Source organism: Populus nigra, chromosome 4, assembly GCF_951802175.1.
Source record: "Populus nigra chromosome 4, ddPopNigr1.1, whole genome shotgun sequence".
Classification (NCBI taxonomy): domain Eukaryota; kingdom Viridiplantae; phylum Streptophyta; class Magnoliopsida; order Malpighiales; family Salicaceae; genus Populus; species Populus nigra.
In genome coordinates this window covers 17662234-17686741 of record NC_084855.1, presented here as the reverse complement: position 1 = coordinate 17686741, position 24508 = coordinate 17662234, and the positions used below count along the sequence as shown (strand labels likewise).

Sequence of the window (24508 nt, the reverse complement as noted above, 5' to 3'; positions counted from 1 at the left end):
GTTTAAATTGTCAAAAGGCAATTAACACAAACAATAATAAAAATAAAAATCTAAATAATTAATTAAGCAGAAATCAAAATTTATGAGTATGCTTACCTTAATGTTTGGTCCTATAAATCAAAACATTGAGTAGGAAGAACCCTTTCTTTCACGCTTCAGCATTTATAAGCAAGAAAACGAATCACAAAATAAAATATAACATCAGAATTACAATTTAAAGATTGATACTTGAAAGGTTAGAAATGGTTTCAAAGGTCAATGAAAATAATTTATGTAATGTGGTGCATAACACACACTTGAATAAAATAATAAAAAAAATATTGAAAGCTTAAATATTGTCAAATAATATGAAATCATCCATACATATAATAAAGATAATTCATTACATATACTACAAAATATAATTAACTTGTGTTACTCATTATTATCATCACTCCTAACCATCACCACCATAACAATCATCCTCATCATCATCATCATCTTCTTCTTCTTCTTCTTCATCACCATCACCATCACCATCATCATCTTCTTCATCATCTTTTTTTCCCCAATTTATGTCAAGTTGAATCAATTCATGTTGCCCGATTTCTTCATAATAAGATGATTCAACAAGTATATTTGGATCATCAAGTGTTTGAGTAGGAAGGACATGAGATGGTTGAGAAATCTCATCTGATTGATCAACATCAAATGATCTCACATTGTTGGCATCTTCTATAAATTCACCCATGTCAACATTATAACGACTTCTAGCAGTTGTCTTAATAACCGTCCACCATTCAGATGATTTATTACCAGGTGGATATGTATAGTAGACTTGTTGACATTGTTGTGCTAACACAAAATCTTCATTTCCGTGTAGTCGAGATGTATGCTTGATTTCAACCAAACCATTCGAAGGATGCACTCTAATCCCTCGTTTTGTATCATACCAATTACATTTAAACATAAATAACTTGCACTTACTCCCCAAGTATTTTAGCCGAACAACTTCTTTAAGCATTCCATAATAATCACGTTCATTATCATCATAGCAACTTCCTTTCACACAAACTCCACTATTCATTGTCTTTTTAAAACGGTCATAACATTGAGTATGAAATTTAAAACCATTCACATAATACCCATTATAACATTTCACTGAAGTTGAAGGGCCCATAGCAAGTCTAAAGAGCTGATTTTCAATTCCGTTAGATTGATATTCCACCTAGCATAATAGTTAACTCCATAAGAAATAATGATTCAAAAGAGATTAATAATATTTTTAAAGTAGCTAATTGACATAAAATATAAATTAATTTTATTAAAATACTTACATTATTTTTTAACCAATTTGGAAAGATCGCTTCGCATAATTTTTCAATTTCACCATCACTCGCATGTGGTTGTTGTGACTTTAGCTCTTGTCGACATTGCCTAAAATTTTAAAATGTTAAAGTTAATAATAAATTATTATAAATTTAGTACAAAATAATATTTCAAACTTACTCTAAATAAGGCTTCAGTTCTTAACAATTGAATATCACATAGTTATGCGCAATTTGCATTTCAACATATGACAACTGCCTTTTATAAAATCTTTTGGATAATTTTTTCCCTGGATAGGAAAAAATAAAGAGACATCCATCTACACTTCTAAGGCCACCATCATCATTCCGTGGAACTCGATTCCAAATTGTTTGCACGTCATCACCAAAATAATGAGATGCAAAATTGGTAAATTCATCAATCAAGTATGCTTCACATATGGAACCCTCAACTTTAGCTTTATTGGTCATTTTCTTCTTCAAATAAAACATATACCTATATCATTTTAGTCAATTAGTTTATTTTTAAAAAATAAAAGTGAATAAAATTAACATAGTATGAAAACATACTGTTCAAATGGATACATCCATCGATATTGAACTGGTCCACCAACTTTGGCCTCGTAAGGTAGATGTATCGTCAAGTGTTCCATGGAGTCAAAGAAGGATGGAGGAAAAATCCTTTCAAGTTTTCAAATTATTTCAATTATATTCATCTGCATTAACTCCATGTGCTGGGCATTTAAATTTGTTGAACAAATATCTCGAAAAAATATGGACAGTTCAGTTAATGCCTTCCATAGTGGCCTAGGTAAGTAAGGTCGAAAAGCGGTTGGAAGAAGTCTTTGAATGAAGACATGACAATCATGACTCTTCATCCCTGAAACCTTACATTGTGCCTCTTTCACACATCATGAAATGCTTGAAGCATAACCATCAGGAAATGATAATTCCTTCATCCATAACAAAACTTCTTGTTGTTGTTTCTTGTGTAGACAATAAGTGCCTTTAGGTTTGTAAACCCGACCACTCATATCTTGTTGCAAATGTAAATTTGGCTTCTGACAATACAATTGAATATCCAACCTAGCCTTTAAATTGTCCTTGCTTCTATTCGGACAATCCATTACTATATAAAAAATATTGTCAAAGACATTTTTCTCAATATGCGTGACATCAAGATTATGACGAATCAAATTTGTATGCCAATATGGAAGCTCCCAAAAAATGCTCTTCTTCACCCAATTGTGCTTAACATCAAAGCCAAGAATTTTATCATTATATGATGAACCTCCATTATGTCCCTCAGTATACTTGAACACTTCGTTTAACATTTCCAAACCAGATGGACGAGGTAAAGGAGGGAGCCTTTCAATTACTCCTTTCAAAAACTTATCAGATTGAAATTTATATGGGTGGTTCATGGGTAGGAATCGTCGATGACAATAAAAAAATGTAGTTTTCCCTCCATTTTTTAATCTAAAAGCCTTGCTATGCTATATACAATAACAACAAGACAACTTTCCATGAGTACTCCACCCCGATAACATGCCATATGCTGGAAAGTCACTAATGGTCCACATTAAAACTGCCGTTAATTGAAAAGTTTCCTTTCTGTATACATCATATGTTTCAACACCAACAGACCACAAATTCTTTAACTCATCAATCAAAGGAATTAGGAAAACATCAAGCTTTTTACTCGGATTCTTTGGCCTAGGAATCATCATTGTCAAAAACATGAATGGTCTAGTCATGCACTTCCACGGAGGCAAATTATAAACAGTCACAATTACTGGCCAACAAGAGTATGCATTTGAAGACATGTCAAATGGACAAAACCCATCAGTGCACAACCCTAACCGAATATTTCTCGGATCTGATGCAAAGCTTAAGTGGACACGATTAAACTCCTTCCATGCCTCCCCATCAGATGGGTGTACCATAACCCCATTATCAGAATTATGAAAATGATGCCATGTCATATCTTTGGCATGATATGGAGACATAAATAGTCTCTGAAGCCTTGGTGTCAAGGGAAAGTATCGGAGTTGCTTCTCTACCTTATTGGAACCTTTACTAGTTGGATTCTATGTTTGTATCGTGAACTTCCACAAAAATCACAATTTATTTTCATTGCATCTACCCCATAGTACAACATACAGTAATTAGGACACACATCATATTTCTCATAACCAAGTCCAAGTGGCCGCATAAATTTCTTGGCATGATAAAAATTTGAAACCAAATTTTCATCATTAGGCATGAAACTTTTTGTAAAGTCAATAAAATTGTTGAAGGCATTCTGAGTCAAATTTAAAGTTGACTTCATATTAAGCAATTGTACACAAGCAGATAATTTGGATTGCTTGGTACACCCATCCCACAATGGCTCCTCCGCAGCTTTCAAAAGCTTAAAAAATTTAGTTGCCTCCGGATTTGGAATTTTCCCTGCTACCACAGGACTAGACACATTATCATTGTAGAATGCATCACCAACCCCCACTGCATCCATAACCAGATTCCTATATGGATTCTCTAGACAAATATCATTCACAACATGACTCATTCCAATCGATGAAGGTCCAGCCAATATTGGTTCTGCGACATAAGGCTCCCCATGTACAGTCCAATTTTCATAACAAGGTAAAAAACCTTTTGTAAATAGATGTTTACAAACATCATCTTCCTTTAAAAACTTTTGATTTTTGCACCTCACACAAGGACATCTAATTTTTCTTTTATGAATTGAAAATGCAAAATTGATAAATCTTCTAACACCAATAATGTATTCAGGACGAAGGCGACCATCCATAAGACGACGATACATCCACGATCGATCATCCATGTTAATCTAATTAACATGACAACACCAATAAGCATTTTTTGAAATAAGCATACTTCTTTAACTACTAGTACTTAAACAATCTTTTAAAATAAAATATGTTCGGTTAGTATTTTATATTTTCTAACTAGTGACAAAAGTAGACATTTAGATTATGTACGGTTAGTATTTTATACAGAATAAATGGATAAAGAAAAAAAATATTTAGTTGAACAAATATTAAATAAATTTATCTTTATAATAGTTTTGGAGTTCATTTTTTTTATTGGTCCTTCTAACTTTTGTTACCACCTTAAGTAGTTTTTTTTTTTTATTTTGATCCTTTTATTTTTATTGGATCCATCAAACTTTTTATTTTTATTCAGGTATTTTTTTGCTCAACTAAGAAATGGTAAATGAAATCAGAAACATGCGAGGTAATACAAGATTAAAGAATTTTTTTTATTTTTTTAAAAAGATGAAAATGCAATATAAAAAAAACATAATTTATTATGGGTTACAATAGTTACTCACATTTGTATCTTTGTCTCTTATCATATACATTATATCTATCTTTTATGTCGTAGTGAAATAATAATTAAATAATAATTATAATACTGGTGGATGAAAATATAAATACATTTGTTGTATAAATTCTTTAGGCACAATCCAATTTAGTTGATTACAAGATCTACACGGACGAGCAATAATTATTTTTAATATTTATGGTTAAGGTAATGGAGGTGTGAATATATTTATGTTAAACCTCTTTCTATGAAATACTTATTATTTATATTTTGTTGTGTAATCAAAGTTTATAGTTAAACATGTAAATTAACTATTAGTCTCTTGGATGAGGATTTGTTTTTGTATTATGACATATTTTTTTAAAAAATATCAAATTAATATTTTTATATTTTTAAATAATTTTAATATAACAATGTTAAAAAAATTATAAAAATTTATTTTAATATAATTTCAATTAAAAATCACACGACATTATTTAATTTGCGTGGGTATACATGTTTTCCACGCGTAATTATAATTGCAATCATCGAATTTAAAGAATACTTATTTTTCCGTAAAACTCCTAAAAGTGGTTTTGCATTTTCCAAAGTGTTGAACAACAATTTAAACATTTCTTTCAAACATCAATATCTCTCACCCATTTCTCCCATCTCTCCCTCAAAATCCGATCAACAGAATTCAATATCAAATTCAACAGATTTCAAGCTGTTTTTACTACTTCTTTTTTCTTATTTTATCAATTACGTTGTGCATATAGTAAAAGGAATCAACTTTTCCATTATTGTAATGTAAGTATTGTTATTTACTACACACCTAAATGTGTAATCGTGTTTTTAAGTAGCAGAATTGTACTCAATATCAGATTTAATGAAAGAAAATCATTCCATTAGTTTTCTTATACAAACTGTCAATATTGTCCCAATGAAAGGCAAAGTTCCAACTACTTGAAAAGATTACAATAAGCATACCCAACATAAAAATTACGCATGATATAATTAAGCAACCATGTAAAAATGGAGCAAAATAGACTTACCTAAGCCCCAAGAATCAATGGCACAAGGTGGAGGTTTTCTTATTGCAACCCAATCAGATTTAGCCAACTCTATTGGATTATATTGTGATCCAATAAGCCATTCATATTGATGGAAAAATAAAAAAACATAAACAGTATGTTACACCCATCAAGTTATAACAATTGCTAGTCTTTAAAACAAATTAGTGCTTTGCTCTCTAATCCTTTATCCTTTGTGTGATTGGAAATGGATCTATACTAATTAGTGCTTTGCTAGAACTGACTTCACAGTGTAAACATCAAGCTCCCATCTTTTATATTCATTCCAAACAAGATCATGACCTTGTGAACCGAAAACAGTAAAAGAGTCTGTCTAATATTTCCAATTTCACAATTTAAAGGGTCAAGTCCAGTGACCTCACAGCACTTGACCCTAGCCTTTTCCACAAATAATTCTAACAGAGAAACTCAGCTAACTGACTAAAAAAATGAACCATTGCACAATGCTGGTGCATTTTACATGTATCATTACAGACAAACCTGCTAAAAAACATGCGATTGTTTCTGCAATTACACAAGTTGGCTCCAAACAATTTGCTACTTAGTTCATGCAACATAGTAACTATAAAAAAAAGCCAAAAGAGCTGTAGAACTCTTTAATACAAAAACAAATCCTCATCATCCAAGAGACTAATAGTTAATTTACATGTTTAAATATAAATCCAAGTTAAACTATGAAAAGAAGAAAGCATATCCAAGTTAAAGTATGAAATTTTAATATTTTTTTGACACTTGTCTTCTCATAACAAATATTTTTTCATTTAAGATCTAACCTGAAAATTTTCATTTAATTTAATAACAAGAAACTAATAGCTAGTGTCCTTTAATGGCTCAACAAATAAAGCAAAAGAGACTGATGCTATTAATTGTTGCTTGTGCATCAATAAATCAAGAATCTTGTTTGGTCTTATTTCTTCCATCACAAGCATTCAAACTCCTACCTTTTCTTTCAGAAGCAAGAATAATATGTAACCTAGATGCTTGGCAAACTGCTTCACCTCACTTGTATAATCTGTTAGCTATATATTCTGTAACTTTTCACTTTTAATTAGTTTTAATCATTGTAATTAACCACTTTTGTAATACTCTTTTATTTTTTTTTAATTATTGCTCTGATATTTACTCTTGTAATGTTCCCCCCCACAGCTTATTGTAAATATCCTTAGTATAAACTACTGACTTCCAAGACAAATATTTTTAATTTCGAGAAGGAAAATCCTGACAGATAGCTTCATTTCTAGAATGTCCACACCGAGACTTGCCATTGTTAGCCTAGGATTTCAATATCTAAATGCAATTATATCATGTAATTAATGTGCTAAGCTGCTTGGTAGATTCATAACACTATTCTAGTACATGTATTCAGTAAGCTTATTAAATAGATAGAGGATAATTCAAAACAACAATTACTGCATAATCCAAAACAGCAGCTGTGTGGGAATATAAAAAGGATATGGTGTAAATTATAAATAAGAAAGAATCACAAAAAATAAATTCTTCAATTAATAAAATTTATTACTAGCCATTTCATCAATTCTTGAACTGTTAAAACATAAAACCAGCACAACAATCATCAGTTCATCTTGATAAGGTAAATGCGCTTACTGTTTGATCATAGGCATCTATTCCTTCACTGTCTAACAGTAAGAGATTGTACTGAGTTCCATCAAGTGCAGTTCTCTAATGTGGCAGTTCCTTTTGTACATGGCCGATGAGTGGATGCTACTTGAAATCCACTGCTCCTGCCAAGAAGCTACAATACACAAGTCCACCTCTTAGTTAATAACTGACACATGAGGTCAGTTGCAGAAATGGAATGTCATAACAAATAACTCTAAAATAAGCTTCAACAAACAAAATTCCAGTAGACATTCATTGATAAATCTACTAGTGTACATCTTAGGTAAAGGAATTGTGCATAACATCTTAAACCCATCCAGTTATAACACTTGCTAGTCTTTTAAAACAAATCCAAGTTAAACTATGAAAAACAGAAAGGATATCCAAGTTAAACTATTAATTTTTAAAATTTTTTTGGCACTTATCTTCCCATAACAATTTTTTTCTTCTAAGATCTAACCTGAAAAATTTCAATCTTAAACATGATTCATTTTGAAATTTTAAAATAACTAGCATTTAATTTATACCAAGGAACTAACTTATGGTTTTCAAAAACATAATGACTAACTTATAAAATCATAAAAAATACATAGACTAAATTATAATTAACTCTAATTAACAATGGTAGCAGATGCAAAAAATAGTAACAGTTTGTATAAAAACAGTAAATGACATGTAGAAAAATTGCATGAACAAAGGAAGCTGGATGCATTAAATGATATTCCATGTAAATGACATGTAGTATAAGAGCACAAGACTTCAAAAGGACAAAGCATTAAGGAGACCATATTAAATAATAGTAAGAACGCAACACACCGCTTTCGTGCCAAGAAGAACCCAAAGGCTAATTAATTATTGAGGAAGATAACTTGATGCCACGCTTAAAAACCTAAGCCATCATATTGAACAAAGTCATGTCAGGACCCAGAAATTAAAAAAAAAAGCCAAATAACAAAGCAAGCATTAGGTACTGTAACAAAATGAGTAAATATTACAGATTTTTATCCAAAATTCAATAGCTGAAGCATACATCTAGATGAGTCATATAGCCAGTTCCAAACTCCCTATTATATCTAGAATGCCTTTGAGTTGAAAAAAATAAAATAAAAAAATAGTTAAATTAAGGAAATTTTTAAAAACAGAGAAAGAATATTAAAAAAAATAAATGAAATTAAATAGTGAAATTACTATATTTCATGTACTAAAAAATCATGTCCCATTTCTTACATTGTTTCTCTAACTTTTTTAAATTCTCAATGTGACTATCATATTAAAAGCCTGCCACCTAAACCATTTGGTGATCAATAACGTTTTCAAATCATGCATGCTGACCTCAAGACAGGACAATCAAATGAAAACAGACAACATATATAGCTAATGTGGGAAATTAACTTATCACCATGCAAGGAGGAGGCAACCATGAATTTTAACCTCTTTCACTACACAATTCTGCTACTTATATATATAACAAGTAAAACAGCAAGAAAAAAAAATGAATGAAGAAACAAAAATAAAACAGCAATCTTATTAACGAAACACAACATCAATAAGCAAGTTTCCTTATATATATATAAGCATATGAATACATTCAAAACACCTAGGTGTCTGCGCACAGGAGGACAAAAAGACTTGCAGACATCAAAGAACACCTAGCATCAATAATACTAATTGTTAATAATTAAATTGGAGGTTTTGATAAATTTTCAATTAAACATGCATAATTTCCATCAATCACTCTCTTCCAGACACAAGAATTGCCGGCATTGGTCAGGTTGAATAAAAGCATTCAATTTATGAACCGTAACCCTAAAAATTAATTTGGGGTTTTTCATAAATTTTCACTTGAACGTGCATAATTATGATATAAATCATGGTAAAAAAATTTCATAAACCTTATATTATCGAATTAATAACCTAAAACCATTATTCAAAGTATCGGGGAAAAAAATTCTTACCTGTGTTCTTCAGTTACAGGTGAGGGAGATGGATCAACACGACAGAATAACACCTGAGATTGGGAAAGTTAGGTTAGAACTGTTTAGTGTAACTTAAATTGCAACAAAGAAAACAAAAACCATAAATTAATTACTTGAGCTATCAAAGAAAACAATGCAAAACCTAACCCGTTTACAGAGAAGGGGTAAAACAGGATGTTCAATGGTGATGATGATGGGTCTGGTGCGATGTTGCCATGGGTCTTTGTTTTTGTTGGTTTGCAAAGAAATATTGAAACTGTTAAGATGAAGGAGAAGAAGATGAAGAAAAACAAATAGGGTTGCTGAAGACAAATGCGAAGATGATGAACAGTTTCGGATAAAGGAAGATGAAATCGATGAAGAGAGGGTGATTTTTGAACAGTTAGGAATCGATGTTATTAGGGACGAAGAAGGATGCTGGAAGAGTGGAAGTAAATTAATTTTCAGCGTAATAGATTTTGTTGGATCTGTATTTCGGTGTGGGGGAAGAGAGTGAAAATAAACGGTTCAGATTTTATGTAATCAACGGTCTACATAATTTTAGTTTTATATTAACATTTTAATTTTTTTTTCAATTAGCAACGGAAAATCCGTTGCTAAATTCAACGTAAATTTTGCAACAGATTATCCGTTGCTAAAGTCCGTTGCTAATATTAAAAAAATAATATATATGTAATCCGTTGCAACTCCGTTACTGAATTTAGCAACGGAATTATCCGTTGCTAAATTCAGATGCTAACACCCCCTTTTTTAGTAGTGATATACAAGCTATCTTAAGAGAAAAATCATTTTAAAACCAATAATCCCTAATTATACTCATATTTGTGCATTAAAACCTCCATATTCTTATACAGGAGTATACATTTTCATTCTCATAACATTTAAACACTTTCCAATTCATTAAGTGCTATCTTGTGAGATATAGAGAGATTAGGACTTTCAATTGTATTAACTTTTCTTTGAGAGAGTGTTATTACATTTCAAAAATTTGTAATTCTTAAAGAATTTAAGTGAAAAACTCTAAGTCATTGATGAGGTACATCACCAATGTGAAAAATCTTGTAAATGATATTTCTTCAAGTGGTGAAAAAGGGCTTGACGGAATTCATCAAGGACATTATAATTTTTGGCTTGGATTAGTAAAGAACACAATACTCAAGACCAATTTGATGCTTGAGGTGTGGATGCAAGCTTGCCAAATCACGTTAAAAATCGAGTTTGAAATTTCTATCCATTTACTCTTTACTTTAAATATTTTAATTATATTGTTGGTTAATTATGTTTAATTGAGTTAATTGTAAATTTGTTATTATTAGTGGAACGCATAATTCACTTCTTAGGTGTTATTGTTGCCTTAATCCTAGAACAACATAATGATCATTCATCTTCTTTGTCCTTTTCTAGTCAGATAACTTGGGCTTGCCTTGCGTCGCATGGTTTTTTCTTCAACTACTCCAACAACATAGAAGCTCGACGTTTTAATCTAATAATGATATGTTTCACCTTCATCTGCTCCAGGATCTTTTTGTACTCAAAGACATGTTCAACTTCACAAAGTCAATCAACAAATCCTTTACAAGCCCTACAAACTCAGGGAGTTTCACCGAAAAAACTAATTTTTCGTTGTAATCACCCCAAACATGAGGCTACCTACTTTGTGCATGCTTATGATATGAGTTCTCAAAACTAGATGTGGATGTGCCATCATTCATCTCACAATCCTTTAAATCATGATATCCGTCAAACAAGTTGACTTCCACAATCTACATTTGCAAGTCTTCAATTATCAGTTAATGAATGTTTCACTATTAGAGAATAACCTTCTTTGTCTAAAAACTATTCCTTCGACCATGACCACATCCTGCTATACGACCTCTAACCATGATAATTCAAGATAGAAAAATCACTAGGATAATTAGGCTTTAATAACAACTAACACGCCTATAAACTAGATTAATTAGAATTGAAAGGAAAACTAGGAAGGGTTGAATGAAAAAGGCTTGAGAAAAATAGTAGACATCGTAGATAATCTTTCACACGAGAAAAATAGAACAAGCTCTTTATTAATTTATCAAAATACCAAAGCTAAAAAATAAATTAAATATCTCTATTTATACTAGCTCTAGAACTATACTCTAGTCCTTAAAAAGGAAAAAAAAATAGTAACAAGTAATTATAAATTTAATATAAAATTCACCAAACATTAGAAAACTAAAAAAAAAAAAACTAAAAATAACAACCTCCTAAAAATATCCTACATCAGATATTTGGCAAAGAGAAAATTATATAAGAATGCTGCAATGTGGAGCGCACTTATGTTGTTCTGATCTTGCTAGCTTTTCCTGCAAGACAATCGGATACTATCACCGCTGAAAAGAGCTAAAGGCAAGGAATGTAATCCCTTCTTTATCTAAGATAAAAGTAGACGAATCAAGGCATGCAGCACGAAAAAGAAAAGAATTTTCCTTTTAAAACTTTTTGCATATGGAGGAATGCGAGGCAGTTCGAAAGTTGGAGATGGCTAACTAGAGTAACTTTTATACACACACACACACACACACACACACACACACACACACACACACCTGCTATTTCTTTTTTGACAGCGCCTGACCCTCAATTGTTCTCTCCGATTCTGATATTTGAACGGATGCCCTTGGAATATTTAAATCATGATGCTAGTGTAAATGTGGTTGAAAATGTTAATGGTGCTCATGATTACAGGATTGTAATAGATTTGAAAGGTACGTATTTGATTTCCGCTGAGAATTTATAATATAAAAGGCATAATGGTTTTCATTCATGTAGAAATTTGGTTCATATATATGATGCTGATGGTCTCAATACTTTTCTGGAACTGATCATTAAAAGTTATTTTTCGTCGTGCTTTCAGATGTGGGATAAAAGGTTGATGAAATATATATTCAGAGATTGTGCAATGTTTAAATTCTGCATTAAGCAGATAACCAGCATTTATATAAAGCTAACTTCATTAACATAGGGGAACATATTACACACGAGCTAATGAAAACTATGAAATACTTAACACAAACAACTTCTACATGGACTACTAAGCATAGAACACACTAGCTAGACTACTAACCAAGCCAATTTTTATTCTTCCATCTTCATAATGAAGTGGTAAATTAAGATTAGTTCTGGTAGGGTTTGAGCATTGGAATGAGTGAGCCACTTAGGTGGAGGGACATGACTTCATTCGTGGAACCCATCAGCTTTCCACCGATAAAAACGGCCGGTACAGGCGCGTTACACCCCAACCTTGTGAGAGCCTTTTCCATTTCCCTGCCTTCAGGGTCTTGGTCAATCTCACAAACCACGGGGTCCACCCCAATTTCTTGGAATAGAATTTTGACTGCATAACACAAGCAACATGAGCTCTTGCTGAAGATCACTACCCCCTTCTCAGAGGCCAATCCCATCACCTTATCCATGTAACTCCTGATTAAGCCTTCTTAGTTTGTGCAGGAGTATGATCGTGAAGAAGTCTTTGGCTTTCTCTAGAGTTTATTCAGATCCTAAAAACCATCAGACCAAATTCAAATAGAATTGGTTCCAATGGTGAGAGTAGGCAAGAGAGAAAAGGGTTTCAATTAAAGCTGAAGGTTGTTTGAACTTATGCTTTCATGCTAGACTATATATAGAACATTCAAAAGTAGAGGAGCTTTACTTAGATGCCCAAATGGGTGAAAGTTACTTTCAGAGATGGGGACTACAGTGCCTCCATGAGCTGAACAAGTTGACAACCAAATTTTGCTGCACCGGTACTGTATATTGTTCAAGTACTTACGATATTGACAATTTACACATCTACTATAACCATATGACATGACAACTAATATTTTCTGAAAAATAAATATATAGTGGTTGTCTCCTTAATAAGTTTATAAAATCATTAAATAGATTAAAAATCCTATCTTTACTAGAAACAACTAAAAATCTGAAAGCCTAAATTAAGAAAATTAAAACAATAAATCTATAAAAACCTAGGAAAACTAACAGAATTAGCTCAAATAACAACTTTTAAACCTAATTTTAAGAAATCCAATAGTTTGATAAGCAATATTATAGTGGCTTCTTGAAACAAAACTGTTTGTACAATTACCTAGAAAAATTTGATTTCGATTTAATAGTTGGATTTCTCATTATCATCATTTTCAGATGCTAGCCTAGTTTTGCACAACCAAATATTTTTTTTATTCAATAAAAATATTTGTTAGATCTTTTTTATTTGATTATGTCATATCCTCACTCGAGCACTAAGAAACATTTCACAAGCATCAATTACTGCTTCATCTTCACTAAGATGGAAGGATCAAAGCTATGATCATACTGTGGGATCGATTCATACAATCGGACACAATTATAACAAACGTGTCCATGCTATTGACCATTTGTCCATCTTTTGCAGATTTTATGGACACAATTATACTCTCTATAAATACACACAAAAATAGAAAATACTATGAAGATAGTCAATTTACCAGATTCCCACAATCGCCTTCTTTGAATCCTTTTGTTGAAAGATTGGGAACGAGATGGCTTTCGGTGCTGCGATTCTTTGTGCTGCGCCCACCAACTTGCATGATTCCTTCAAGCCCACGATCATGTGAGACTCTATTCTATATAGTACCGCTACATTCCAACCTGTGCAAGCTCTTGCATGTCAACAACGTCCGCACGTGCATACCAGAAATGCAGCTCTTCTTGATTAAAATGGAATAATACTTTTCTCCCTTGAATAAGTGTTGTGTGTAAAGAATAAGTGAGTCTTAAGAGTCACTATAATTTCCATCATAGTAAGAAGAGTCCTGCAAGATATAAGAACCACGTTGTATACACACAACACACATGTTGACATGCAGGCGTTCAAATTTTCAAGTACATAAAATGTTCCTGGTGTAGATTTCCAGATCATCATGTACAAACATTAGTGTATATAAGCGAGAGAATATTTATGCATAATGGATGACTACTGCCATATCTAAATATGCACATCTATGAAACCATATGCATGCATCTCATATCATATTTATTAGTTAATTTAGCATTAAAGTCATGTTAGAAAGTTTTTTGCTTTTCGGATATGAAGGAATACATGGGAGGCATAAAAATTCCAGCATCACCTTTTTGTCTTTCCCTTGTCAAAGGTAATCCATGTATAATATAAACTAATTAAAAGGTCTCGATTCCAAATTTCAGGGGTAACAAAACCATGTTTAAGGTTTTAATAAATCTTAAAATTACTTCAAGGAAAAGACACCATTTTATCCACAAATACTTCCCATCGGTTGGACAGTTGTGCAGAGGAAACTCTGCCAACTATAGCGAAATTCACCAAGGGTAAACTTCTGTGTGAACATTTCTTAGAAGTGTCATGATAGAGTGATGCGCTATGGAAATGAACTTTACTCTATATTGTAATTTAGTTTGCATAGGGCAGTTCTCCCAGATATTCTGAAGTGAGATTCTCAGAATTCTAATCGATCATGATATGTGATCTTTGTAAATCCTTGCATTATCACCACTTTGTAGATAGGTATTCATCCAACATGGTAAAATATGCAGAAAGTTTGCAAGTATGTTTTTGAGTATGGCAGAATTGAAAACATCATTAAAATCTTAAAAACCCACTAGAAACTGATCTTCAGGAATTCTTTTCATAATATTACATTTTTGCACACAATGTAGTCAGGGAACTCAAGAAAAAGAAAAGCCCTTCATACAATTTGTTCTCAACATAGTATAAGAGCTATTTTCATATATATTACACAGAATCAAACTTAAGTACTACGTGTGGCTTATTTGAGAGGTACTATAGCTAGAACCAGATTGCTTTTGCTTCCATGAGCATTTGTTTCAAAGAGCCATCCAGGTGCAGGGATAGCACATCTTTTGCTGATCCTACCCATTTTCCACCTATGAAGACAGCCGGGACGGTGGGATTGCACCCTAGCCCACGTAAAGCCCACTCCATTTCCCTCCCATTGGCTTCACGGTCAAGCTCATGAATTGCAGGGCTTGCTCCGAGTTCATAAAAAAGTGTCTTGATACTATGGCACATGCAGCATGAGCTCTTGGTGAAGATCACTGCAGCGTTCTTTGATGCCAAATCTCTAACTTGATCCATTTCCGGAACCCTTTCCTGGTGTTGCTAAGAAATGAAGTGATTCTTTTGCTACATACAGCTAGCTAATTGCTAGTAGCTAGAATTTTCTTGGAAGAGACACAAAGTGAGGAGAAAAAAAAACTGCAGGGAAGCAATTAGCTGATAAGTGAAGAAAGCTTGTAACTAGCTAGTTACTTAGGATTAGCTTTGGTGGACTTTGAGATTCATCGGGCCTTATTTATAAGGGCAGGTGAGGGTGGTGGATTGCATTGTTTAATCCATAATCCATAAAGGAAAAACGAAATACAGGATAAAAAGAGAAAGATCCTTTAGATATTTGTTTGGATAAGAAAAATATTGCAACTTATGATTTGTTTGATGTCGACCCCTTTGTGTCATAAACAACTTGTAATCATTCATGTGTAACTGTAATTCAAATCTTCCAGATAGATTTGTTAGTGATTATGCCATATAGCTAATTGATGGGTTACAAATAATATTAACTTTGTTCATGTAAATATATTTAATTTATTAATAAAGTCTTATTTATTTATCTTTAATTTTCATCAAATATTTTATTAATGAATTTAATATTTGATTAATGAATCTATAGTAAATGTTGTTACTTATTTTTGAACCCCACGTGATAGAGACGTTGTATACCTCTTTTGAACTGAGTGTAGGAGTTTAACTCACGTTTGCTGGAAGATTGACAAAAGCAGAGAAAAAAATATTTTTTTTCAAAACCCTGTTTGAGTTGTTTTCTGCTCTCTTTATCCTTCTCATTTGCTGCCAAAATCATCAGGTTTCTTAGACTGACTAGGCGTCTTCATAATGCTAAATTCATTCCTTCATTATCTTGTTTTTAAGGTTGGATAAATTACTCAAAATTTGCACTAAAAAAATTGATTCTGCTGTTGTCGCAATTTTTTATTCCAAATTAGGCTTTGATTCTGACTTGGTTTCGTATGATATCTGACCATCCTAGCTATGTTTTGTCACTCATGACATATTGAAAAATTGACCTACACCTTTATTAGGTCCTAGGGATCACTGATCTTAAGGCAGACTCTCAGTCAAATTTAGATGCTCGACATTACCAGATCAAGAACCTTTTTGACCAACTAGATTATTGCCATATTCTGTTCTTTAAAATGATTTTATCTCAATCAACTCCTTCATCACAGTTGTAGTCCTAGATGCATAGATAAATTTGGGCTTTTGAATCGCTTGATTTCGATATCAGAAGCTCAAGATATTCCCGTTTGAATATCTAGTGTGAAAGCAGGGATTCCTGCCGCGAGAAGGATCCTGACCCGAGTTTTGCACTAAAAACTCTATTTCCGTCACAAATTTTGATGATTTGTTCTTAAGTCATACTCTCAGTCATATCGGGATTTTTGGCATTGTCAGTTTCTAAATTAGATCAGGAGATCCTTTTTGATAAACCAGATTACTGTCAGATTCTGTTCTTTAAAATGATTTTATCTCCCTTTGACTCCTTCATCAAAGTTGTAGTCCTGGATGTATAGATGAATTTGGACTTTTAAATCGCTTGATTTCGATATCAGAAGCTCAAGATATTCCCGTTTGAATATCTAGTGTGAAAGTAGAGATTCCTACCGCGAAGAGGATTTTTGCCCAAGTTTGCAGGGACACAATTGCAAGATGCTTAAAGATTGAAGACCAATTGCAGGCCAATTTGAAGCCCTTTTATGGACCAAGGACCAAATGGAAAAGGTGTTAAAACAAGGGAGTTGATTGAAGATAAAATTAGAAGAAATTTTACCGGGTGAAGAAATTGAAGAACAGGAATTAAATCAGAAAAGGAAAAATAATGCCTCCCCGTCTGCAATTCTTTCTTTACTTCTTCTTTGCACAGCTACCCTGGTTATCTACTTTCCTTTTATCTGCAAACCACGTTTTTATTGCCTCATTTCTAAGGGAGCAGCTGGCTCTATGGAAGAAAAGAAAAGAGCCGCACCATCCTCTAACTAGGAAAAAAATCACTGCTAATCACAAAATCATAATCAAATATTCTGGTCTCCTATTTCTGCTCACCCGAGATCACACCCTAGAGTTAACATAATTTTTGTTTCCTAAATAAAGCCATGTATAGGTTATATAGAAGCCTCGGCTGCTGACCTAAAAGGGGGGAGAGGACAGCAAAAGAAAGGGAAGAAAAACGTAAGAGAGAGGCAGTAGAAAAAAAACACAGAAAACAGAGAGAGTTTCTTTCTTGCATTCTTGCGTTACTGTGAGGAAAGAGGAGAAAAAAGATAAAACGGAGAGGGAGCTTTGCTGCTAAGCCTTGACAGCAGACCTGCAGGTACTTGTTTTTGATGTTTAAAAAACTGTTTTGTCTTCTGGTTTTACACCTTCGTTTTCTATCTTAGCAACAAATTTGCATGCTTGCCCACTGTTCTTCCCATGTCTTTGAGTTAAGAATTTTTTTTATTTATGTTAGAGCTGTGTTTGTTTTGCTCTTTTATTGAGAGGAACTCTAAACTTTAAGGGTCTTCATCATTCCTTCATTTCTTTATCCGAGTGCTCTCTGTTAGAACGTTGCATAGGAATAGTTGGCTTATAGGCGCAGTTTGTTTTTTTACACAGACAAAAAATAAAAACGTGAGGGAGAGCACTTGCTAGTTAAGGGATTTTTGTTGGTTTTTTGGCAGATTCGTGGGTTCACGTTGTCCTGTGCTTTGCTTTGCAGAAATAAGATAGCATGCATTTTCCTTTAGCTTTAGTATTTACTACACGTTCATTTTTTTTTTGTGAAAAAAAAAACATGGCAGTGCTTAAAAAAAAAGGAGAGGCGTGAGTCAGGGGTTTTGCCATAGGATTGGGTTCAAAGGGTTGTTTTTTTCATGTGATATGGACTTACTTTTTTTTTCTGTCCAAAATAATGGGTCATGCTATGTTTAGGTTCCGAGTGATTTAATGGATCAAATTCTATTTGATGAGTTTTGGCTTTAGAGGGCTTTTCTTTTTTTGTTTTTCTCCTGCTTTATTTTAGCTGAAATGTTTAAGGCTTATGATTTTTTTTTTGAAATATATGTGATGACTTGTTGTCTTTATTTGTGATTTCCGTGATGCTTATGTTTCGATCAAATAAAAAAAAATTTTCTTTTGTGTTGCATACGACCAATACCATAACATGTTTTGAACGCTCTTTTTTTATCAAAAAATATTGGAAGTTTCGAAAATGTATTTTCGCATGAATTTCTTAAACACAACAAAAATTATTTTCTTGCATTTCTGAATTTTACAAATTTTTGTCCCTCCTTGCGATTTACGAGTCGTAAACTCTTGAAATACTATGGGGAAAATGAGCTTTTAATGCACATGGAACCTCCTTGGATTTCTATCCTAATAAATTTAGTTTGAATCAAACCTAGGATAACTGATGGGATTAGAAAACATCAACACCATAGCAATTATAAAGCAAACCAATCACAAGCAGCTTACCTTAGGTAGGGCGTACTAGGGGTGCTAATACCTTCCCTTTACACAACCAATCCCTTGCCTTAGAATCTCTGAAAGACCAGTTAGGGTTCCTAGTGACCAACTACTAGGTAGCGACTCCTTTATTCACAAACAACAAAAAAACTCTGAAATCAATCGAGGGCCGCCGCTCCGCCGCGAGGGTGCGACAGTAAAGATAAAGTTTTTGGAGCAAAAGTTTTTTGCAAAGGAAATTATGAAGTTGTAATAATTGTGGAATTCCTATTACATCAAGGCATTATTCTTAAATATTCTTGGTTAACTCTCAATTAAAATTGGACATTAATTAGAGTTGTTGAGATTGATACATATTATGTTTTTCCTTTATAAAAGGAAACAATTATTCTCATAAGCTGAGGTATAAGAGATACCTAAAACTAATATGTTGGTGCTTGTCAGATGACATATACTTTAAACTGACCCATATGAGAATTTCATATGGACAAATCATTTGTGTTTATGGAAAAGCTCAAGTGATGGTTGTGTAAGTGATCTTTAGACTTGAGATCACTAAATTATCTTATGTACGAAGTATTATGTTTTGATCCTACTACATGTTCTCCTAGTTAAGGGTACCAAATGGGCAGATATTGGATATAACATGAGCTATATGAAGGCATTTAAGGAACCAATAGAGGATTCATTATCCTAGGTGAATTATGAAAAATATTTCATAAATTGTCAAACTGTATTGATTGTAAATCTTTGCGCAAGGTGGAATACAATTTGAAAAGATTTTTAAATCTTATTTAAAGAGTCAATGACTATGGTGTTGAGAACAAAATGATTTGGCAAAGTAGACACACTTTATGCTATAATGTATAAATTAAAAAATTATTGATGAATTAAGGGATAACAATTACACGTGAGCTATATGAAGATATTTAAGTAATCAAGAAATGATTCATCACCTTATATGAAATAGAAAAAATGTTTCACTTGTTCTTAAATAGTATTGATTGTAAATCCTTACACAAGGTAGAATTAGAATTGTAAAGAGTTTCAAATCTTATTCAAATAATCAATGACTATGGTGTTAAGAACAAACATCATTTGACAAAGTAGATGCACTTCTTGTTATAATATCTAAATCGGAACATTGTTTATGAAGGGATAATAGTTACACTAAGAAATTGATCATTGAAAAGTTAAGTCAAACCACTTATTTGAATTAGTTTTATGTGCAAAAAAAAATTTCTTTCTTGTATTTTTTCCAAAAAAAGTATAGCTACTGTTTTGACCAAATCTGGCTGGAATTTACCAAAAATGATACATATGAAAAATCATTTTTCATAGCTACCATGGCAGCAACGCCAGATGCGAGAGATAGCAGCTCGTTACTGCCTCGACAACGCTTCACCAGCACCAAACCTAGGTTGCTGCTGGAGTTTCTCTATTTTTCTTTTGGTTTGTAAAATTCTTTTCTCATCGAATTTCTTTCAAATATAACTCAAGGTTTCTTATACAATTATGTAAATATAAATGTAGGAAATTAGATGGGAAAATCAATTTTGTAATCAAAGATGAATATAAGAACAACAAAAATGGCTACTATTATAGTGCTCACAAAAGAGTTATGAAAAATTGAAATTTGCAATAATTACCCAAGTTTTGACTGGCTAATTTCTTTTGATAGCTTGAGGAAATTAGTTTTGATATGTCCATAATAATCCAATTAGAATGGAATGTTAGAGGTGTATATTTATGTATAATTATTATGTATGATATATCACTAACACCATGGAATAAGACTTAATTAAAATAATAAATCTTTTATTAATATATTAAGTAAATGTTGAGAATATGATTTGTTACCTTTTGACTTTATATACATAAAACTAGAGTTCTATTCATGGATAACTTGTTAAGCTACTCAAGGTTACCTTCAATCGAATATGTTAAATGCTATAAAATTGAGTCATACTTAACTAATTTATATATATGACTTGAATGAGTTACTTATGATCATATAAGATTAGAGGTAGTACTTAGGTAAAACATATATGATATATTTAGACAAAGAGTTGTCACCTAATTGATCCAGAAGTCACATAAAAATGTGATTAATAAGCTAATACAATCCAGACAAGTTTAGATTTTGATTTTAGCGTAAAATTTCTTATCATCTAGTTTTACGTTATTAAGTATAACTCCAAATCAAACCATTTGATCAAGGTGAAACTTCACCAAAAGATTCCAGAGGTATTTTTCTATGTTGAGGTAAAATTTTAGGTGAATCGGAGTTTGGAAAAAACTTGCGATATAGGTCAAAACAGGTTGTGTGAATGTTGTTATTTACTTTCTTTTGACTTATGAACTTCCTATCTGGCAAGGATTGTTTTTCTACGAAGATATGACAACTTTTTTTGGGAATTTTCTAATTCTACAATGATCTTTAATGGGCTGCAACATAATTTCCAAGTGTGGTAATGATTCATTAATGTTCCAAAATTATTTTCTTACAAGAATTCCTTATTCATCCTACCTACGTAAGGAAAGAAGGATTGATGGTATTTAATGACAAATTGGTTTTTAGGATCATTGAACAACATTATAGGTTATAAATAAGTCTTATATCAAACTTTTATTGTTTTCTTTTCTTCTTCTTTTTCACAAAAGCATAGAGAATTAACTTATAGGTTATATTTTTATTATTTTAGTTATAGCCCAAGGCATTTTTTGGTTTAATTATTACTTTGTTTTCAGCTAGGATCCAACGCTTATTTGGATTAGAGTTTGGGCTTACTAGTATAGGTTCGGAGTCAATTTTGTAAGTGAGTCAATTCAGCCCATAAGGGTAGATCCATTAGGATTAATTTTTCAGAAGTATTTAAACTATTGTAAGCCTAAATTTCAACAACTTTTTGATTAATAATACTTATAAACTTTTTCAATTTAATATGAGAGAGAGATTCTTATATTCTTTGGTTCTTGAATGAACTAAATATGGCTTATCAAAGATTAACTAGCTTTGTGGCATCCATCGACTTTATTCCAATAGTGTCGGTGTCTTATGACATGTTTCTATTGTGTTACACTTCTATTAGACCTCTTTTGACTTTCCGAGATCGGATCAATCTTGCTTGTGGGTTGCGTAGTCACGTCATCATGAGGTTTACGTCATATGCCATGTTATATATACCTAATTTAATTTATTTTGATTTGTTGAGTTACTTAAGATCATATAAATTAAATGGGATTCTAGCCTACTAAAAGATCTAAGTGAGATTTCCCAAATTAATAGTAAGGGTTATTAATTTGCAAAAAAATAGTAGGAGACCAAATTATGATTAAAGACCTTATCTAAATTTAGTTATAGATATTTATGCATGAAACTCATACTTGCTATCTTTATATAAAAAGGCTGATAGATTACAATGAGTAAAAAAAGTAAATATATCCCTACATAGCATATATAATGCTAATAAATTGACTAAACCGAACTTTTTGGACTAGTACCTTAATATGAGAATTGTTCTTAAATTTCTCTTATCTTTAATGAGGACACTGATAATAAAGTTAAGACTAAATATCAATTTCGTATTGATGATGATGAGTATGTTGCATACGTGATATTAGCCATGTCAATTGAAATTCAAATATAACATGGAAATATGGATGCCTATATAATAATTATGTATTTTAAAGAGTTGTTTGATATGACAAGTAGGACTGAAAGGTATGAAACATCTAATGAATTTTTCCATTATAAGATGACAGAGGGTTCTTCAATGAACACATATGTGTTGAGAATAATTGATTATTTAAAAAAAAATAGGCTAACTAGGCATGTCATGGACCATGTGTAAAACCCGGGAAAAATAATAAATAAATAAAAGTGAAAGAATTCATGCATATGATTAAATAAAAAAAGAAATTCAGAAATTTTTGAATATAAATTTCCGGGCGAAATAATTCAAGACATTATAATAAACCCGGTACTGTTGAGGGTTAGATTTAATTGAAGAAAATAATGCACTTAAAGGAAAAAGGGGGTCTAAATGCAAATAAGGGAAAATATAGAGTATAAATACTCTCTCCTCACCAAGACAATCGGTAGGAACCATAAGGAGAGAAAATAGGGAGTTTTATACCCATTCTCGAGAAATCAAGAGAGAAACACTAAAATTTCAAGAACCCATCCAAGATTAAGAGCTTAAAGATGGGATAAACACTTGAGAGCAAAGGATTACCAAGAAATTGAACAAGAAGAAAAGACAGGAGGGAAATTGAACAAGAAGAAAAGAAAGGAGGGAGTTGAAAATCTTCAACTGGTTGAAGATCAAAATCTTAATTTGTACTGGGTAAGGTATTCTAAACATGATCTTAAAAAAAATCATTTTTAAATTCGATGAAGAATTGATGCCTTGATATTGAATCATAGGTTAGGGTTCTTAGACTTAAGTTGAGGAAAAAGTATTTATTGTTGAGATTAAGTTAATTCATATGTGTGGTATGTAGTTTATGAAAGTATTGTGTGAAGGGGAGGGGGAGACGAATCTGGACAGACTTGTCTCCTAACTTTCGATGAGATTTCGGGTAGGAGGATGAGGGGATTAGGATCGGGTTCCCCATAGAAATTGTAGATTTGAATGTTAGCTAACCAAGGAAACTAGTCTTGCTCAATTTGGAAATGTAGAACTCCAGTTATGGGTTACCAACTGAGACTGAGTCGTGACTGATTATGTAGGGCAGTAGGACTAATTAGTAAATGAACAATTTTGACTATCTTGGAGGCAAAATTGGGTTCTCCTCCCTCAGAAAACTAGTAGCCTCGTGTCTTAGCTTTCTAACGAGATCAATTTCAGTTAAAATGGAGTTTTAGAACTTTAGATATAGTTAAAAATCTGATGAGTGTTCAGAGAGTAACAGTTGGAAATTGGACAGTAACAGTTCAAAGTCAAACAGTAACGGTTGGAAAAGTCAGACAGTAACAGTTCAAAGTCAGACAGTAACAGTTGGAAATTGGACAGTAACAGTTGGAAATTGGACAGTAACAGTTCAAAGTTAGACAGTAACAGTAGACTTTCATGTGAATACTATAAATAAGAATATAAAAGAATTGAGTCATACGAACACTTGTATATTGAGATATTAACTCTGAAAATATACATGATATATGTATGTATGTTATTATGAGGAAATGAACATGCATAGAAAGTAACATATTAGTAATGGATGAATATGAATTCTCTATAATATCGGCTTGAAAGAATCATAACAAAAAAAAAAAACTTCCTTGTGATTTAGGAGGAGCAACTAGGATTGGATCTTCTGTTAGGGAAGGTCGCGCGACAGGCGAAGTAGGTGCGTGATTTTCCCTCCTATTTGCACTTATACAATTTAGAATCCTTCTGGTGAATGCAATTATAATAAATATCGTGTTCAATGTAAATAAAGCCTAGTGTATTTACAAGATTAGATTCGGCTAATGGCATCCGTGATAGGATTGCCGGGATATGATTTACAGGATTGCCGAGATATGATTTACACGATTAGCTTCGGCTAATGGCATCCGTGATAGGATTGTCGGGAAATGATTTACAT

At 32.3% G+C, this 24508-nt stretch overlaps 3 protein-coding genes across 3 annotated transcripts; all 3 read right to left on the bottom strand.

Annotated features, from left to right (window-relative positions):
• Positions 1-2803: 2803 nt before the first annotated feature.
• LOC133691739 (uncharacterized) lies at positions 2804-4155 on the bottom strand. Its single transcript, XM_062112343.1, has 2 exons — positions 3487-4155; positions 2804-3397 (listed from the first exon to the last, which is right to left on the bottom strand). Exons 1-2 carry the CDS (start codon positions 4153-4155, stop codon positions 2804-2806), a joined length of 1263 nt encoding a protein of 420 aa, XP_061968327.1.
• Positions 4156-12299: 8144 nt separating this feature from the next.
• On the bottom strand, positions 12300-12956 carry LOC133691495 (monothiol glutaredoxin-S9-like). The gene has a single exon (XM_062112025.1). It carries the CDS (start codon positions 12777-12779, stop codon positions 12480-12482), a length of 300 nt encoding a protein of 99 aa, XP_061968009.1. The 5' UTR covers positions 12780-12956; the 3' UTR covers positions 12300-12479.
• A 2003-nt stretch (positions 12957-14959) lies between these two features.
• On the bottom strand, positions 14960-15686 carry LOC133693008 (glutaredoxin-C11-like). Its single transcript, XM_062114198.1, has one exon. It carries the CDS (start codon positions 15473-15475, stop codon positions 15167-15169), a length of 309 nt encoding a protein of 102 aa, XP_061970182.1. The 5' UTR covers positions 15476-15686; the 3' UTR covers positions 14960-15166.
• Positions 15687-24508: the final 8822 nt, after the last annotated feature.